Here is a 16,010-nt window from a genome sequence, read left to right as displayed (position 1 = left end):
AATAACTTCCTCCCTGGGATTCCTTCTCTTATGTTAGTCTGCAGACCAGATAAAGAGAGAGGCATTCTTGAAATTTATCCAGGATTATTTTCCTCCCTGGGAGTGGTTGTCTATCTTCTATACCTATCTGTTGTGGTTAACAAATAAAAGGGGACTTCTCGTCCTTGCTAGACCTAAAGTGTCTCATCAATACCATCCTTCAATCAGAGATTATTAGTTCTATGCTTTCCTGGGTGTAAAAGGGTCAGCATGAAGACTATAGACTGGATGGATGCGTATTTCATATTCCCATCCACAGAGATTATCAAGTTCATGAGCTTCGGCTTTCTAGTCAAAACCTTTCAGTCTGTGGCTTCTTCGGTTGGTCCTGACTCAGTGTCCAGAATCTTCTCTAAGTTCTGGGGGCTCCTTAACAAGGATTAGGTCTCTGGTTTTGTAGCAATGACCTACCTGGATATTGGTTTAGATGCCATATTTCAAGCAGCTATCTCTCTTTTTAGAGATATTGTTGTACTTTCTGGTTCTTACAGATGGAAAGTGATTCTGGATAAGAGTTCTCTGGTTCTATCTGTGAGGATAGTATTCCAGGGGTCCAAATAGTACCCTTCTTTCTAGTCTGCAGTCTACCGTTAGACTTCAGTGTTTCTGGTATGGAGGAATTGGTCTCATGTTCACTCCATGGACATTATTAACTTTGCTTAATTCCAATCCGAGTTTTGCAGTTTGGCATGCTCAGTTTATGACAGGGATCTTTGGATTAGTCTCAAAGGATAGATCTAGATCAGTCGACTGGAGACTCTTTCACATGGTGGGTGCATCTGTCTCAGTGCAAATGCTTCCAGAGAACTTTATGGTAAAGGTAACCCCAGTAGTTTCCTTTATCCTCAGGGAGTTTCCTCTGTCAGGAAGAAGGTGGCTCGGATTTTCGGTGGGCTGAAGCCCGCAATTACTTTTATATGCCATGCACGTTCCAGGAGTGGTGTCTGGGGATCGGTCTTCCTGAGCAGATAGACATTTCATTCCGGGGAGTGGGCTCTCCATCTGGAGGATTTCTCTTGGTTCACCCTTCCATGGGGGGTGCCGGAGCTGGATCTGTTAGCATCTCGTCAATTTCTTAGGAGGTCGAGAGCTCCACAGGCCGATCTGATAGATACTCTATAAGGGGTTTCAGTCTAGCGTACCTGTTTTACTCCATTGGCTCTCTGTGCACAAGTGACTGCTTGTATCAAGCAGGTAAGGACTTTGGTTAGTCTATTATCCTTTGCCTGGTTTCACAGGATTTGGTTGTCAGAACTTGTGAAGGTGTTCTCTCTTCCAACTGGAAGTGGTCTTGAGGAAGGACCTTTTAATCAGGTTCTACTCCTTCATCCAAATCCCGCTTCCCTGAAGCTGTAGGTTTTGAGGTTGTACACTTACTTTTATCTAAGTGTGGTTTTTTTCTGACGCGGTCATTGAGACCATGTATAAGGCTTGGGAATCTGTTACTTGTAAGAATTCCCATAAGCTATGATGTAAGTGTCTTTTTCTGTGTGAATCCATGAGCTACTTTTGGAGTAGGGTCTGGATCCCATTAATTTTTTTCTCCAGGAATGTCGGGAGAAGAGTTGGTCTGTCAGTACTCTGGAGGGTCAGATTTCTGCCTGATCTATTTTGCTGTTCAGCGTCTGACAAATGTGTCATTCGTGCAATCTTTTGTCAGGCCTCGATCAGATTCAGGCCTGTGCTACGTCAGTTGCTCCACTTTGGAGCATTTTCCTTGTTTTAAGAGTTTTGCAGCAGGCTCTGTTGGAACCAATGCTTTCCATAAGATATTTTGTGGTTTGTTTCTTACTGCCTCTCTTCTGTTTGGAGGGTTTTTTAAACACTCAGCTTTGCAGTGTGTTTCCCCTTATCTCATATTTTATGCAGATAAAGTAGTTCTTTTTTCTAGGTTTGGTTTCTTTTAAGGTTTTGTCTGTTCACAACTGGGTTCAGAAAGCTCTGCCACTTCTCTTTTTTTTTGGTTGAGAAGTGTTATCATATGGCATTTGAGACTGCCGGACTGCAGCCTCTTGTGAGACTCACAGCTCATTCCACTAGGGCTGTTTTTCTTTTCTTGGGCCTTCAAGAATGAGGCCTCTGTGGAGCGGATTCCAAGGTTGTGACTTGGTCTTCCTTGTTCCCTTTTTCAGAATTTTGTGAATTGTTATTGCCTCAGTTGATGCTTCTTTTGGGAGAAGGGTTTTGCAAGCAGTGGTGCCTTCTGTTTAGGTTACCTGTCTTGTCCCTCCCTTATCATCTGTGTCCTCTAGCTTGGGTATTGATTCCCAGCAGTAATTGATGATGATCCGTGGACTCACCGTGCCATTAGAAAGAAAACTAAATTTATGCTTACCTGATAAATTTATATATTTCTTGACACGGTGAGTCCACGGCCCGCCCTGTTTTTCAGACAGGTTTTTTAAAATAAACCTCAGGCACCTCTGCACCTTGTGTTACTTCCTTTCTCTCCTTTCCTTTGGTCGAATGGCTGTGGGTAGGAAGGGATATTTATCAGATTTGCTGTGGTGCTCTTTGCCTCCTCCTGCTGGCCAGGAGTGATATTCCCAACAGTAATTGATGATGATCTGTGGACTCCCCATGTCAAGAAATAAATTTATCAGGTAAGCATAAATTTAGTTTTTCTGCACATCAGGGTAAAGTTTGTTACAGAGTTGCATGATATCTGCACACACACAGTGAGGAAGGTGGTTTGTTTTTATACCTAATAAAATATAGTATAACAAGCTGGTAAGCTCTGGATGCAGAATTTATACTAAGAACTGAAAACGTCTGTCACCTAGTTTATGGCTATGATCAACACTGCAAACATGGTGACTTGATGTCTCTGCCGACACTGTCATGCTGCAAAAGCAACTACCCCAGGATGGCTTTTACCAGTAAGGCAGAAGGAGGAGTACACAAACACTTTCTCCCAGCCCAGACAGGAAGTAGTAAATAAATAGCAGTCCTGCTTATTTCAAAGGGGATATGTGGATGCTAGAGCCTTCATCCTCCAAGTAGGTCCAGTGCTTATTTGCTCCCTTTCCTTCTTGCATACAGCAGGTCTGTACTTACAAATAATTTAGGAAGCAAGGATTCCTCCTGATGGCCAGCGGTCCCGTGTCTTCACTCTGTCTGTCACAGACATTGATTGAGAAAGCCTGGTCACAGAGTCAATTGTTCACTCGCCGCACTGAAATTCAGCTGCCACCTATTCACACGTGCAGTGCGCCAAACTTGACACAGAATCCGACTCACTGGTCACATGGGCTATACACTATTGGGTAGAATCACCCAGTAGGATTAATTATTTTTTTTAAATCAACAATAGAGCGGCCCAGAGGGCAATGTCGGATAAACAGCACTATGCTGGGACAGACCCCTAAAACCGGGACTGTCCTGCAAAAATCGGGACAGCTGGGGGATATATAAAAATGTTTGTGTGTGTCTTGTAAATGCACAGGGTTTATTGTGATACAAATCAAGTGCCATATACATAGATATTTTTGGTGTAATATTACCCTGAGGTGGAGTTCCCAAGGCTGGTTTGTGGATGTTTCTAGAAGCTATGTATGTGCAGAGAGAATTTGTATACAAAAACAATGCTTTGTTCAGTATATAACTACAATTATTACCATGGTGGATAAAAAGCAATAATTTAAAAAAAAATTGAAAAAATCGTATATATATATATATATATATATATATATATATATATATATTTTTTATTTATTTTTTTTATTTAAAGGTACATAATACTCATATGCTATAAATCAAGTGATGCAGAATAACTGTAAAAAGCTGACAAGAAAATATCACCTCATCTCTATGTAAAAAAGGAAGATATTTTACCTCAAATTTCCTTAGTATTCACACCCCACTTTATACAGTTAAGCTCTGTATGTGGTGTTCTTTGCCTCCTCCTTGTGCCAAGGCAGTGAATTTCCCAACAGTGATTGAATGGATTCGTGGACTCTCCATGCCAGGAAAGAAAATAATTTATCAGGTAAGCATAAATTTTGTTTTTTCAAAAGAAGTTTTACTTTTGCTCAGTTTGTTTCCATGTTTTGTTTGTGAAAATCCTCAAAAGTATATCTCAGTAAAATATACAAAGGTCTAACCCAAATATTTTTTTAAAAAATCTCTTCCTTTAGAAATGTATGCCCCAAAATCTCTTCCTTTATAAATGTATGCCCCAAAATCTCTTCCTTTATAAATGTATGCCCCAAAATCTCTTCCTTTATAAATGTATGCCCCAGTGATTCCAGGATACTGATGAGATGCGGCTTATGTCTTGCTGCATTGGTGAAGTATTACAGTCTCTGGATTCTCTATCGCTATTGCAGAGGCAGTGATTGGGTATGTTCTTAGTCCACACGCAGGAGCACAGTTCCTGAAGGATTTACCCAATTGACAAGTAACGAGGTAGAATTCAGAAACCCATACTCATGTCGTGAGGGCAGAAGACGGGTTACAAAGCATTGCTGTACACAAACTGTCCCTTTTCTCAGAATGGATAACAACATGTAAAATGGCCTGGGACCACCTATCTCCTGGCGATTAATTATTGCCACAGCTACAGATCCTCCTTTGAGATGCCTTTCCCATAGTTCAAAGTTATCAACCTTCAGAGAAAACAAAAGAAAGGGTGACAAAGATATCAAGTAAAAATATTGGGAAGGCCCCTCCCATGTAATCTTCAAAGCCTGATGAATTACACCATAAGAAGCAAAACAACCTTACAATGATCCCTTAGTCAAAGCTAAAGTTTTTTTTACTATAGACCTAAAGGGACACTCAGGTTAAATTAAATTTTCATGATTCAGATACAGCATGTAATTTTAAATAACTTTCCAATTTACTTCCATTAAAAAAAATGTGCACAGTCTTTTATATTTACACTTTTTGAGTCACCAGATCCTACTGAGCATGTGCAAGAATTCAAAGACTATACGTATATGCATTTGTGATTGGCTGATTGCTATCACATGGTACAAGGGGAGTGGAAATATACATAACTTGAAATTTGTTATAAAAAAATCTACTACTCATTTGAAGTTCAGATTAAGTGCTATTGCATTGTCTTGTTATCTTGCATTTGTTGATTATGCAAATCTAATGTGTTGACTGGTCCTTAATGCTATAAATAAGTCGACTTTCAAGTATGTGATTGTTCACAAGTTATAACTTATCATGGTACTGAATCACTAAAGGGACAGAAAACACTTTAAGATTTTGTTGTAAAGGCCTATATTACAAGTGAAGCATTAATTTATTGCGCACCCACAAACATGCAAATTCGCCTGTTTGTGGGCACCAATAAATCATTTTTGAGGGCTTAAGTTGGCAGGTATGGGGTGTTTTAAAAGTGCGTTTACATTGCAGTCTATGGGCACTGTGTGTTCCCTGTAAATATATACTGTATGTATATAAGCATGACAGCATCAGAATGAGGCTCCCATTGACTCCCATTAACTTGTAATACCAGCGCACATAGATTACATAATACCAGTGCATAGATTACAAGTGGAGCACTAAATATATCTTACGTGCAAATTATATTAGTGCTCCACTTTGTAATACCACAATGCAAGCAAACTTGCGGTAGCAATAACCAGACACTAGTAATGGCTGGTTAATTATTGCGCTTCTACAAATGGGCAAATTTGTTAATCTTGTATTTGTAATTTATATAATCTATAATGTGTTTTGTGTGATATCCATTCAGGAGTAATTAATCATGCAGCATTAAATGTGCCAGACTTGAGATGCATTGTTGTCCTCCTCCAGTTTTATATTATTTTGCATCAATAAAAGTCTTATTTATATTTTGTATGCAGTACTGATTATTTTAATATGCTTATAATGCATTTAATATTGTAAAGTTACATAAAGGGACAGTCTAGTCAAAAATTAAACTTTTAGGATTCAGATAGGGCATGTAATTTTAAAAAAACGTTCCAATTTACTTTTATCATCAAATTTGCTTTGTTCTCTTGGTATTCTTATTTGAAAACTAAACCTAAGTATCTGAATGCATTTGACAGTTTTTCACAGCTAGATGGTGTTAGTTCATGTGTGCCGTAAAGATAACATTGTGCTCACGCCCGTGGAGTTACTTATGAGAGGGCACTAATTGGCTAAAATGCAAGTCTGTCAAAATATCTGAAATAAGGGGGCAGTCTGCAGAGGCTTTGATACAAGGTAATCACAGAGGCAAAAAGTATATTAATTTAACTGTGTTGGTTATGGAAAACTGGGGAATGGGTAATAAAGGGATTATCTATCTTTTTAAACAATAAAAATTCTGGAGTAGACTGTCCCTCTATCCGTACTATTGGAATATCAGGGTATTCTGAAATATTTATGCATTTATATATACTACATATATATAATACATTCAATCACCTATTTATATTAAATAGTTTAAATGTAAATCCTTTGCCTTTATGTCCAACCAATAAAATCTGAAGCTTAATACGCGTTTTAACTGTAATGTAATCTACCACTAGTTTTTTTATTATCAGCAATAAAGGAACACTCAAAATTAAACTTTCATGATTCAGATAGAACAATCAGTTGTAAACCACTTTCCAATTCACTTCCATTATCAAAATGTGAACAATCTTTTTATATGCACACTTTGAGGCACCAGCTCCTACTGAGCATGTGCAAGAATTCACAGTATAAAAATATGCATTTTGATTGGCTGACGGCTGTCACGTGATGCAAGGGGAAGTATAATTTAACTTACTTTGAAATGTGTCAGAAAATAATCTACTACTCATTTGAAATTCAGACTAAGTGCTTCAGAGGTAAATTAAAAGTGGGAAAAATAAATAAAAGTACACCAAATCTTTTGTTTTTGTTTTATGTACACATGCAGTCCCACAAATAAATGAACTTAGACAGAACATCTGTCGAGACATTAAGATGAGGAAGGTATTACAAAATATACATTTACCTTGAGCTTTCTGTATCCTTGTGAACCAAGTGGATCCTGATTGATTGCAATAACTTCTCTGTTCTGAAGAAGTTCTTTGGACTTAGAGCTGATTTCTCGCAAATCATTAGACATAAACAGTGGGGCAGCCATGATGGCCCACAAAGCCATTTGGGTGACCTGCTGGTCCCAGCTCAGACCAAAGTTACCGATAACCAGCTAGACCAAGAGAAGGTAAGAGAGACAAAAACGGAGGATAATTAAACTGGTGAAAGGGAAAAAGATAAGAAAAAATGAATACAGAAGCAAAGAATGAGAAGATTATATGGATATGGATGGGCACCTAATATTCCACAACATATGTGCTCACCATGTCAGGATCATTCCAGGCCCCTGGCCCAGCTGCAGAAACAAATTCATCTTGTGAAGCAGAAACCAAGTCCAGCACAGAAGAAACACTGGACCAAGAGTCAGCAATGTCTACAAAATTTCTCCAGGAATTGCAGTATTCAGCAACCTCTGTATAATTTACCTGAAATAATGAGAGGGCAAAGCGGGAAGGAGGGAGAAAGAAAATGTGTGAGCCTGCGTGGATGTAATAACAGCTAAATGCATCTGGAAAATGGCAAAAATTACCATACATGAGAAGTGATTAGCAGCATGCGAATCTAAAGAAGGTGTAGCAGGGGTAAAACACACAGTGTAAACAACAGTGCAATAATTAAATGCACCACCACACTCCAGCATTATCTTGTTGCACATTTTATGTCCCTTTCTTACATATCTCAGGGCTCCCTGTCCAGATGGGTACACTGCCTCAGGTTATCAATCTTTCATTATGCAGATAATTTAAATACATTTAATTTAGTCACTTGACAAGAGTCTTTCCATAACACAACACAAGTAGCACGTGCTATCACATTATTTAAAGTAGGTAGAGATCCAATAATACTGTAAGTGCCAGCTACTGACATTTAGATCAAGTTATAGACAAAACTAAAAAAGTCACCAGACTAACCCAGCCTCTTCCACAAATAATTGTCAATGATCTTTTATCATACACTTTTTATGGCCTAAAGTACAAGCACTCATCATTACTTGTTCCAACAGTCCCTGATATTTCACAAAGCCTTGCTATTAGATGTTAGCTGGAGAACTTGTGGTGAATGTTTCCAATACACAATTGAAAAAAGTTGCTTGCAGTATAATTAAGTTGATGTTTTTTTTAATTTTCTTAAACATTATTATTATATATGTTACTACAAAGCAGCATTCCTGATAAATTATGCCATATGTTTTGAGAATGTCTGAAGACATACTGATACTGATGATACAATTCATATCTATTTGACGTGTACTAAACTAAGATTCCCCATGTGGAGATATAATTAAAGTATATTTATTTCATAGGATGGTGAAAGTCCACAAGCCATTACATGTGGGATTGAACTCCAGTCCACTACAAGGAGGAAAAAGACCCAACATTTTAGAGCTTTTAATCCTTCCCATTGCCCTGTACAACAAGTCATTTTTTGCCTCCATCAAGGTGCGAGGTGAATTCAGAAGTGCTGATCTACATGTTGTTAAGAGGGGTTCTCAGAGAGGGTGCACAGACAGACCTGGAAGAAATACAGAATTGATTGAAAATGATCAGGACCGCAAACAGTTTAATTAATGGCGCAGCTGTAGAAAGGACATGCGTTAATGTCAATAGTGCTGCAATGGCTCAAGTCATGATCTGCAGACATGGTTTCTAAAATCAGACTCTTATATCTTCTCTTTCAAAGAAAGATGTGGCTTAAAATACACCTAGATGCAATTATCGCAGCTGTTACTGGGCACAAAGGTTATAGGCGGGGATAGGTTCACTGGATGTCTTTGCTCCTTGTGTCAGTCTAAAATGCAAAATACTTCCTCTATCTCTACTCAGAGGATAAATTCCTCCAATACCTCTTGGAAACCCAGCTGTTCAAAGTCAAAGTCCAACAATATGAAGAGCCAACTCCTGCCTCAAATTCTACAGAAGGTACTGCCCAAGAGCCAGACAACATTCTGGTGGGGAGCAGACAATCTTTTCCAGGAGGATTGGGAAAAGTCAGTTCAAGATTCCTGGGGTTTTAATATCAATTCACACCATTACCAAATATGCTATCATGCAGGTCCTCCTGTTCCATGAGATCCCTTCATGGCTTGTGTAAAAGACCTGGAAGTGGTGGGTGTTCGCTCCCATTTCGGTCACAGAACAGAATCAAAGGTTATACTCCAATCTGTTTATAGTTCCACAGGAAGAAGGTACTTTCTGGCTTATAATGGATCCCAAAACCCTAAACAATTTTCTTAAAACGCAAACTTTCAAAGCAGAGACGATTTGCCTTTTGTTCCCTTTAGTGCAGGAGTATCGGTTTATGTCTACTCTTGATCATTTTAAATTCCTGTGATTTTGGTCTTTTAACCCACCAGTTCTTGGAGCACTACTGTCTGTAGTGCAAGCTCAAGGAATTGCTATGACTCCGTACTTAGATGACATATTTTCTCCTCATAGCGAAGGACCTTACACAAAGGGTTCTTTAGTTTCTTCCCAGTCACAGTTGGAAAACAGCCTTGTAAAGAGCAGCTTAAAGGGATACTAAACCCAATTTTTTTCTTTCATGATTCAGATAGAGCATGCAATTTTAAGCAACTTTAAAATTTATTCCTATTATCAATTTTTCTTCATTCTCTTGCTATATTTGTTTAAAAAGCAGGAATGTAAAGCTTAGGAGTCGGCTCATTTTAGGTTCAGAACCCTGGATAGCGCTTGCTTATTGTTGGCTACATTTAGCCACCAATATGCAAGCGTAACCCAGGTCTGAACCAAAAATGAGCTGGCGTCTAAGCTTCACATTCCTGCTTTGTAAATAAAGATAGCAAGAGAACGAAGAAAAATTGATAATAGGAGTAAATTAGAACGTTGCTTAAAATTGCATGCTCTATCTGAATCATTAAAAGAAAAAAAAATGGGTTTAGTGTCTCTTTAACCCTCACACCTGGGTGCTATTTCAAGGTCTATAATAGATACAGTCTAAAAACATTCTAGTTTGAATATAGTGCAAAAAGCCGAACTTAGAATATAGCGTGTGCGTTCACGTATTCCCTCATAGAATTCAATGGAGCAAAAAAGTGGAAAAACACTCAACTTGCGCAAACCTTATATGAAAATAGGAATATTTTACATTCGTTCTATTTATTCTTAAATATATATTGTACCAAAAAACATTATATCTATAAAAAATATTTATCTATACCTATATATATATTCATGATTACAGGGAGTGCAGAATTATTAGGCAAATGAGTATTTTGACCACATCATCCTCTTTATGCATGTTGTCTTACTCCAAGCTGTATAGGCTCGAAAGCCTACTACCAATTAAGCATATTAGGTGATGTGTATCTCTGTAATGAGAAGGGGTGTGGTCTAATTACATCAACACCCTATATCAGGTGTGCATAATTATTAGGCAACTTCCTTTCCTTTGGCAAAATGGGTCAAAAGAAGGACTTGACAGGCTCAGAAAAGTCAAAAATAGTGAGATATCTTGCAGAGGGATGCAGCACTCTTAAAATTGCAAAGCTTCTGAAGCGTGATCATCGAACAATCAAGTGTTTCATTCAAAATAGTCAACAGGGTCGCAAGAAGCGTGTGGAAAAACCAAGGCGCAAAATAACTGCCCATGAACTGAGAAAAGTCAAGCGTGCAGCTGCCAAGATGCCACTTTCCACCAGTTTGGCCATATTTCAGAGCTGCAACATCACTGGAGTGCCCAAAAGCACAAGGTGTGCAATACTCAGAGACATGGCCAAGGTAAGAAAGGCTGAAAGACGACCACCACTGAACAAGACACACAAGCTGAAGCGTCAAGACTGGGCCAAGAAATATCTCAAGACTGATTTTTCTAAGGTTTTATGGACTGATGAAATGAGAGTGAGTCTTGATGGGCCAGATGGATGGGCCCGTGGCTGGATTGGTAAAGGGCAGAGAGCTCCAGTCTGACTCAGACGCTAGCAAGGTGGAGGTGGAGTACTGGTTTGGGCTGGTATCATCAAAGATGAGCTTGTGGGGCCTTTTCGGGTTGAGGATGGAGTCAAGCTCAACTCCCAGTCCTACTGCCATTTTCTGGAAGACACCGTCTTCAAGCAGTGGTACAGGAAGAAGTCTGCATCCTTCAAGAAAAACATGATTTTCATGCAGGACAATGCTCCATCACACGCGTCCAAGTACTCCACAGCGTGGCTGGCAAGAAAGGGTATAAAAGAAGAAAATCTAATGACATGGCCTCCTTGTTCACCTGATCTGAACCTCATTGAGAACCTGTGGTCCATCATCAAATGTGAGATTTACAAGGAGGGAAAACAGTACACCTCTCTGAACAGTGTCTGGGAGGCTGGGGTTGCTGCTGCACGCAATGTTGATGGTGAACAGATCAAAACACTGACAGAATCCATGGATGGCAGGCTTTTGAGTGTCCTTGCAAAGAATGGTGGCTATATTGGTCACTGATTTGTTTTTGTTTTGTTTTTGAATGTCAGAAATGTATATTTGTGAATGTTGAGATGTTATATTGGTTTCACTGGTAAAAATAAATAATTGAAATGGGTATATATTTGTTTTTTGTTAAGTTGCCTAATAATTATGCACAGTAATAGTCACCTGCACACACAGATATCCCCCTAAAATAGCTATAACTAAAAACAAACTAAAAACTACTTCCAAAACTATTCAGCTTTGATATTAATGAGTTTTTTGGGTTCATTGAGAACATGGTTGTTGTTCAATAATAAAATTAATCCTCAAAAATACAACTTGCCTAATAATTCTGCACTCCCTGTATATTTAGGTATAGATACATAATGATATATAGGAATATCTATTTAAAAATACATAGAACATATTCTGCTATCAGTCTATTAAGGATGTTTTTTTCTTTCATTATTAAAGTTTAATTTGGCCTTTCTGTCCTTTCAACTTTTGTGTGGGTTAAACAAATTGCACAGTCGCTAAAATTAAATGTCTAATGAATACTTTTCCACTATAAACAATTCTGAAACTAAATACGTCTAAACTGCAATGTTCCTTTTGAATGAGTTTTATCTTCCTTTTGATATGAGATGATGTTGGATTTATAGGATATTTGGTGATATGTTGCAGCAAAGTATATATGAAGTTTTGTTTAATATAGGGATTTATTTCCAATGGCATGGAGAGGGCCTACAAATCCATTCAATTACTAGTGGGAATTCAACTCCTAGCCACCAGGTGGAGGCAAAGAACACCCTAGCAAAGCTTCAAGTATCCTCCCATTACCCACAATCCTCAGTCATTCTTTGCCTGTGTAACATTGCAGGTGAAAAAGATGTTTCCTGTGGCTGATTCAGTGCGAGTTATGTTCCTAGAGTAGAGGGCGCTATATCTACCATAGCCAAGAGAACTAATATTCCTATTGAGGATAGTTCCTCTTTTATTGAACCTATGGATAAGAAACTGGAGGGTTATTTAAGAAAAATGTTTCTTCATCAGGGTTTGCAGTGGCATCCAGTTGCTAGTATTGCTGGTGCAGCCGCTTATTGGTGTGACTCTTTGTGTGATCTAATTTCAGAGGAGACTACTATAGAGGAGATTCAAGATAGGATCAAGGCTCTAAAGTTGGCTAATACTTTCATCTGTGATGCCAGTATGCAGGTTGTCAGGCTGGGAGCAAAGATTTTAGTTTTGCGATACTAGCCCACAGAGCCCTTTGGTTAAAGTCTTGGTCTGCGGATGTGACTTCTAAAGCCAAGCTTCTGTCTCTACCTTTTAAAGTGTAAGACTTTATTTGTTCCTGGTCTGGCAGAGATCATTTCCATGGTTACTGGTAGAAAAGGAGTCTTTGTCTTTTTACCATAGGATATGAAGAATAGACCCAAAGGGTTGTCAGACATCTAATTTTCATTCCTTTCGTAACTTCAAGGGACAGAAATCTACTAAATCTGAGCAAGCCCAGACTTCTTGGAGAGCTAGCCAGCCCTGGAAGGGTAAGCAGTCCATAAAGCCTTCCACTGATGATAAGTCAGAATGAAGGGGCCACCCCAATCCAGTTCTGGATCAGGTAGGGTTCAGGCTTTCCTTCTTTCAGCAGGCTTGGATTCACAATGTTCTAGATCCTTGGGTAGTGAATGTAGTCTCCCAGGGATACAGGATAGGATTCAAATCATGTCCCCTCAAGGACAGATTTCTATTATAAAGATTATCTGTAAACCAGGTAAAAAGAGAGTCCTTCTTAAACTGCGTAAGAAATTTGTCTTCTCTGGGAGTAATTATCCCAGTTCCTCTAGCAGAACAGGGTCAGGGATTTTATTCAAATCTTTTTGTGGTTCCAAAAAAAGAGGAAACTTTTCGACCCATTCTAGACCTCTAGTCTCTCAACAAGTTTCTCAAGGTTCCGTCCTTAAAAATGGAGACTATTCGTTCTATTCTCTCTCGGGTTCAGCAGGGTCAGTTTATGACCACTATAGACTATCCACAGGGAGCATTTCACGTTCCTGAGGTTCGCTTTTTTGGATCCACATTTCCAATTTGTAGCCCTTCCTTTCAGCCGTGCCATTGTTCCTCGAATCTTTACAAAGGTTCTAGGGGCTCTTCTGGCTGTGGCCAGGTCTCTAGGGATTGCGGTGGCTCCTTACCTGGACGAAATCTTGGTTCAGGCGCCATCTTTTCAGTTAGCAAGATTCCATACAGATTCTCTGTTAGCTATTCTCCGCTCTCACAGGTGGAAGATGAAACTAGGAAAAAGTTCTTAGAGCCAAGTAACAGGGTATGTTTTCTGGGGAGCAGTTTGGAGGTCCCTATGAGCTCAAGGACTTTGGACTCAGGACCTATAAACATCCTAGAATTGAGAGCAATTCTCAATGCACTAACAGCTTGGCCTCAACTGAGTTTTGTCCGGTTTATCAGATTTCAATCAGACAACATCACTTCAGTGGCGTATATCAACCACCAAGAAGGAACCCAGAGCTTATTAGCTATGAAGGAGGTGACTCGCATTCTTCAGTGGGCAGAGTGTCACAATTGTCATCTCTCTGCAATTCATATCCCAGGGGTGGACAACTGGGAAGCGGATTATCTAAGCAAGCAGACGTTTCATCCAGGGGAATGGGCTCTCCATCCAGAAGTTTTCTCGATGTTAACCCTCAAATGGGGAGTTCCGGAGCTGGATCTGATGGCATCTCGACTAAACGCCAAGCTTCCAAAATACGGAGCAAGATCCTCAAGCAGCTCTGGTAGACACCCTGGCAGTGCCATGGGATTTCGGTTTAATTTATCGTTTTCCTCTGGTTGCCCTCCTTTCTCGGGTGATATCTCGTATCAAACAGGAACAGGCTTCGGTGATTCTAGTAGCTCCAGTATGGCCTCGTAAACCTTGGTTTGCTGACCTAGTGAAGATGTTGTCATTTCCCCCATGGAAATTGCCTCTGAGGAAAGATCTTCTACTTCAGGGTCCCTTCCTCAATCCGAACTTAGTCTCTCTGAAGCTGACTGCTTGGAGATTGAAGGCTTAGTCTTGTCCAGATGAGGTGTTTTTGTGTGAAGGTTATTAAGATTATGATTCAGGCTCGCAAGCCTGTTACTCGCAAGATTTATTATAAGGTATGGCGTAAATAGCTTCATTGGTGCAGTTCTAGGGGTTTTTCTTTGAGTCAGGTGAGAATTTCCCATATTCTGTCCTTTCTTCAGGAGGGCCTGGAGAAGGGGTTATCAGTCAGTACCCTAAAGGGTCAGATTTTGTCTCAGTCAATTCTTCTGCAGAAGCGTCTGGCAATTTTGCCAGAGTTCAATCTTTTGTCCAGGCTTTGGTTAGAATCAGGCCTGTGTTTAGGTCAATTGCTCCTCCTTGGAGTCTTAATCTAGTTCTTAAAGTTCTACAGCAGGCTCCATTTGAGCCTATTAAGTTATTGTCCTTGAAGGTTTTGGTTTTTGCTGGCAATTTCCTCTGCCTGTAGAGTGTCAGAGCTTTCGGCTGTACAGTGTGATTCTCCTTATCTTTTTCTTCATGCGGATAAGGTGGTTCTCCATACTAAATTAGGATTCCTACCTAAGGTGATTTTGGAACGCTATATTAACCAAGAAATTGTTGTTCCCTTATTTTGTCCTAATCCCTCCTCTAGGAAGGAACGGTTGTTGCACAATCTGGATGTTGTGTGTGCTTTGTAGTTCTATTTACAGGCTACGAAAGATTTTCGTAAATTTTCTGCTCATTTTGTTGTCTTTTCTGGTAAACGGAGAGGTCAGAAGGCTACTTCTTCTACTCTCTCCTTCTGGTTGAGAAGTGTTTTTTGATTGGCTTATGAGACAGCTGGACAGCAGTCTCCAGAGAAAATTACGGCTCACTCCACTAGGGCTGTCACTTCCTCTTGGGCCTTTAAAAATGATGCTTCTATGGAATAGATTTGCAAGGCGGCCACTTGGTCACCATTGCATACTTTTTCAAAATTTTCCAAATTTTATGTTTTTGCCTCAGCTGAGGCTTATTTTTGGAGGAAAGTTTTTCAAGCAGTGGTGCCTTCTGTTTAGGTTTGCCTGTCTTGTGTATCCCTCCCTTCCATTCTGTGGACTCTAGCTTTGGTATTGGTCCCCAGTAGTAATTGAATGGATTCGTGGACTCTCCATGCCAGTGGAAAGAAAAACATAATTTATGTAAGAACTTACCTGATAAATTCATTTCTTTCATATTAGCAAGAGTCCATGAGCTAGTGACGTATGGGATATACATTCCTACCAGGAGGGGCAAAGTTTCCCAAACCTCAAAATGCCTATAAATACACCCCTAACCACACCCACAAATCAGTTTAACGAATAGCCAAGAAGTGGGGTGATAAGAAAAAAGTGCAAAAGCATAAAAAATAAGGAATTGGAATAATTGTGCTTTATACAAAAAAATCATAACCACCATAAAAAAGGGTGGGCCTCATGGACTCTTGCTAATATGAAAGAAATGAATTTATCAGGTAAGTTCTTACATAAATTATGTTT

At 39.4% G+C, this 16,010-nt stretch overlaps 1 protein-coding gene across 1 annotated transcript in view; it reads right to left on the bottom strand.

Moving 5' to 3' along the window:
- Positions 1-4,038: 4,038 nt before the first annotated feature.
- Positions 4,039-16,010, bottom strand: part of GLA (galactosidase alpha) — a 140,059-nt gene continuing 128,087 nt past the window's right edge. Inside the window, exons 5-7 of the mRNA XM_053698949.1 lie at positions 7,335-7,496; positions 6,986-7,183; positions 4,039-4,646 (exon numbers count right to left, since the gene is read on the bottom strand). Of these exons, the coding sequence (XP_053554924.1) occupies positions 4,389-4,646; positions 6,986-7,183; positions 7,335-7,496 (618 nt within the window). The 3' untranslated portion in view covers positions 4,039-4,388. The remainder of the gene's footprint in view (positions 4,647-6,985; positions 7,184-7,334; positions 7,497-16,010) is intronic.

The sequence above is a fragment of the Bombina bombina genome, chromosome 1, assembly GCF_027579735.1.
Source record: "Bombina bombina isolate aBomBom1 chromosome 1, aBomBom1.pri, whole genome shotgun sequence".
Classification (NCBI taxonomy): Eukaryota; Metazoa; Chordata; class Amphibia; order Anura; family Bombinatoridae; genus Bombina; species Bombina bombina.
The sequence above is the reverse complement of the archived record's forward strand: the minus strand, read 5'-3'. Positions and strand labels throughout refer to the sequence as shown.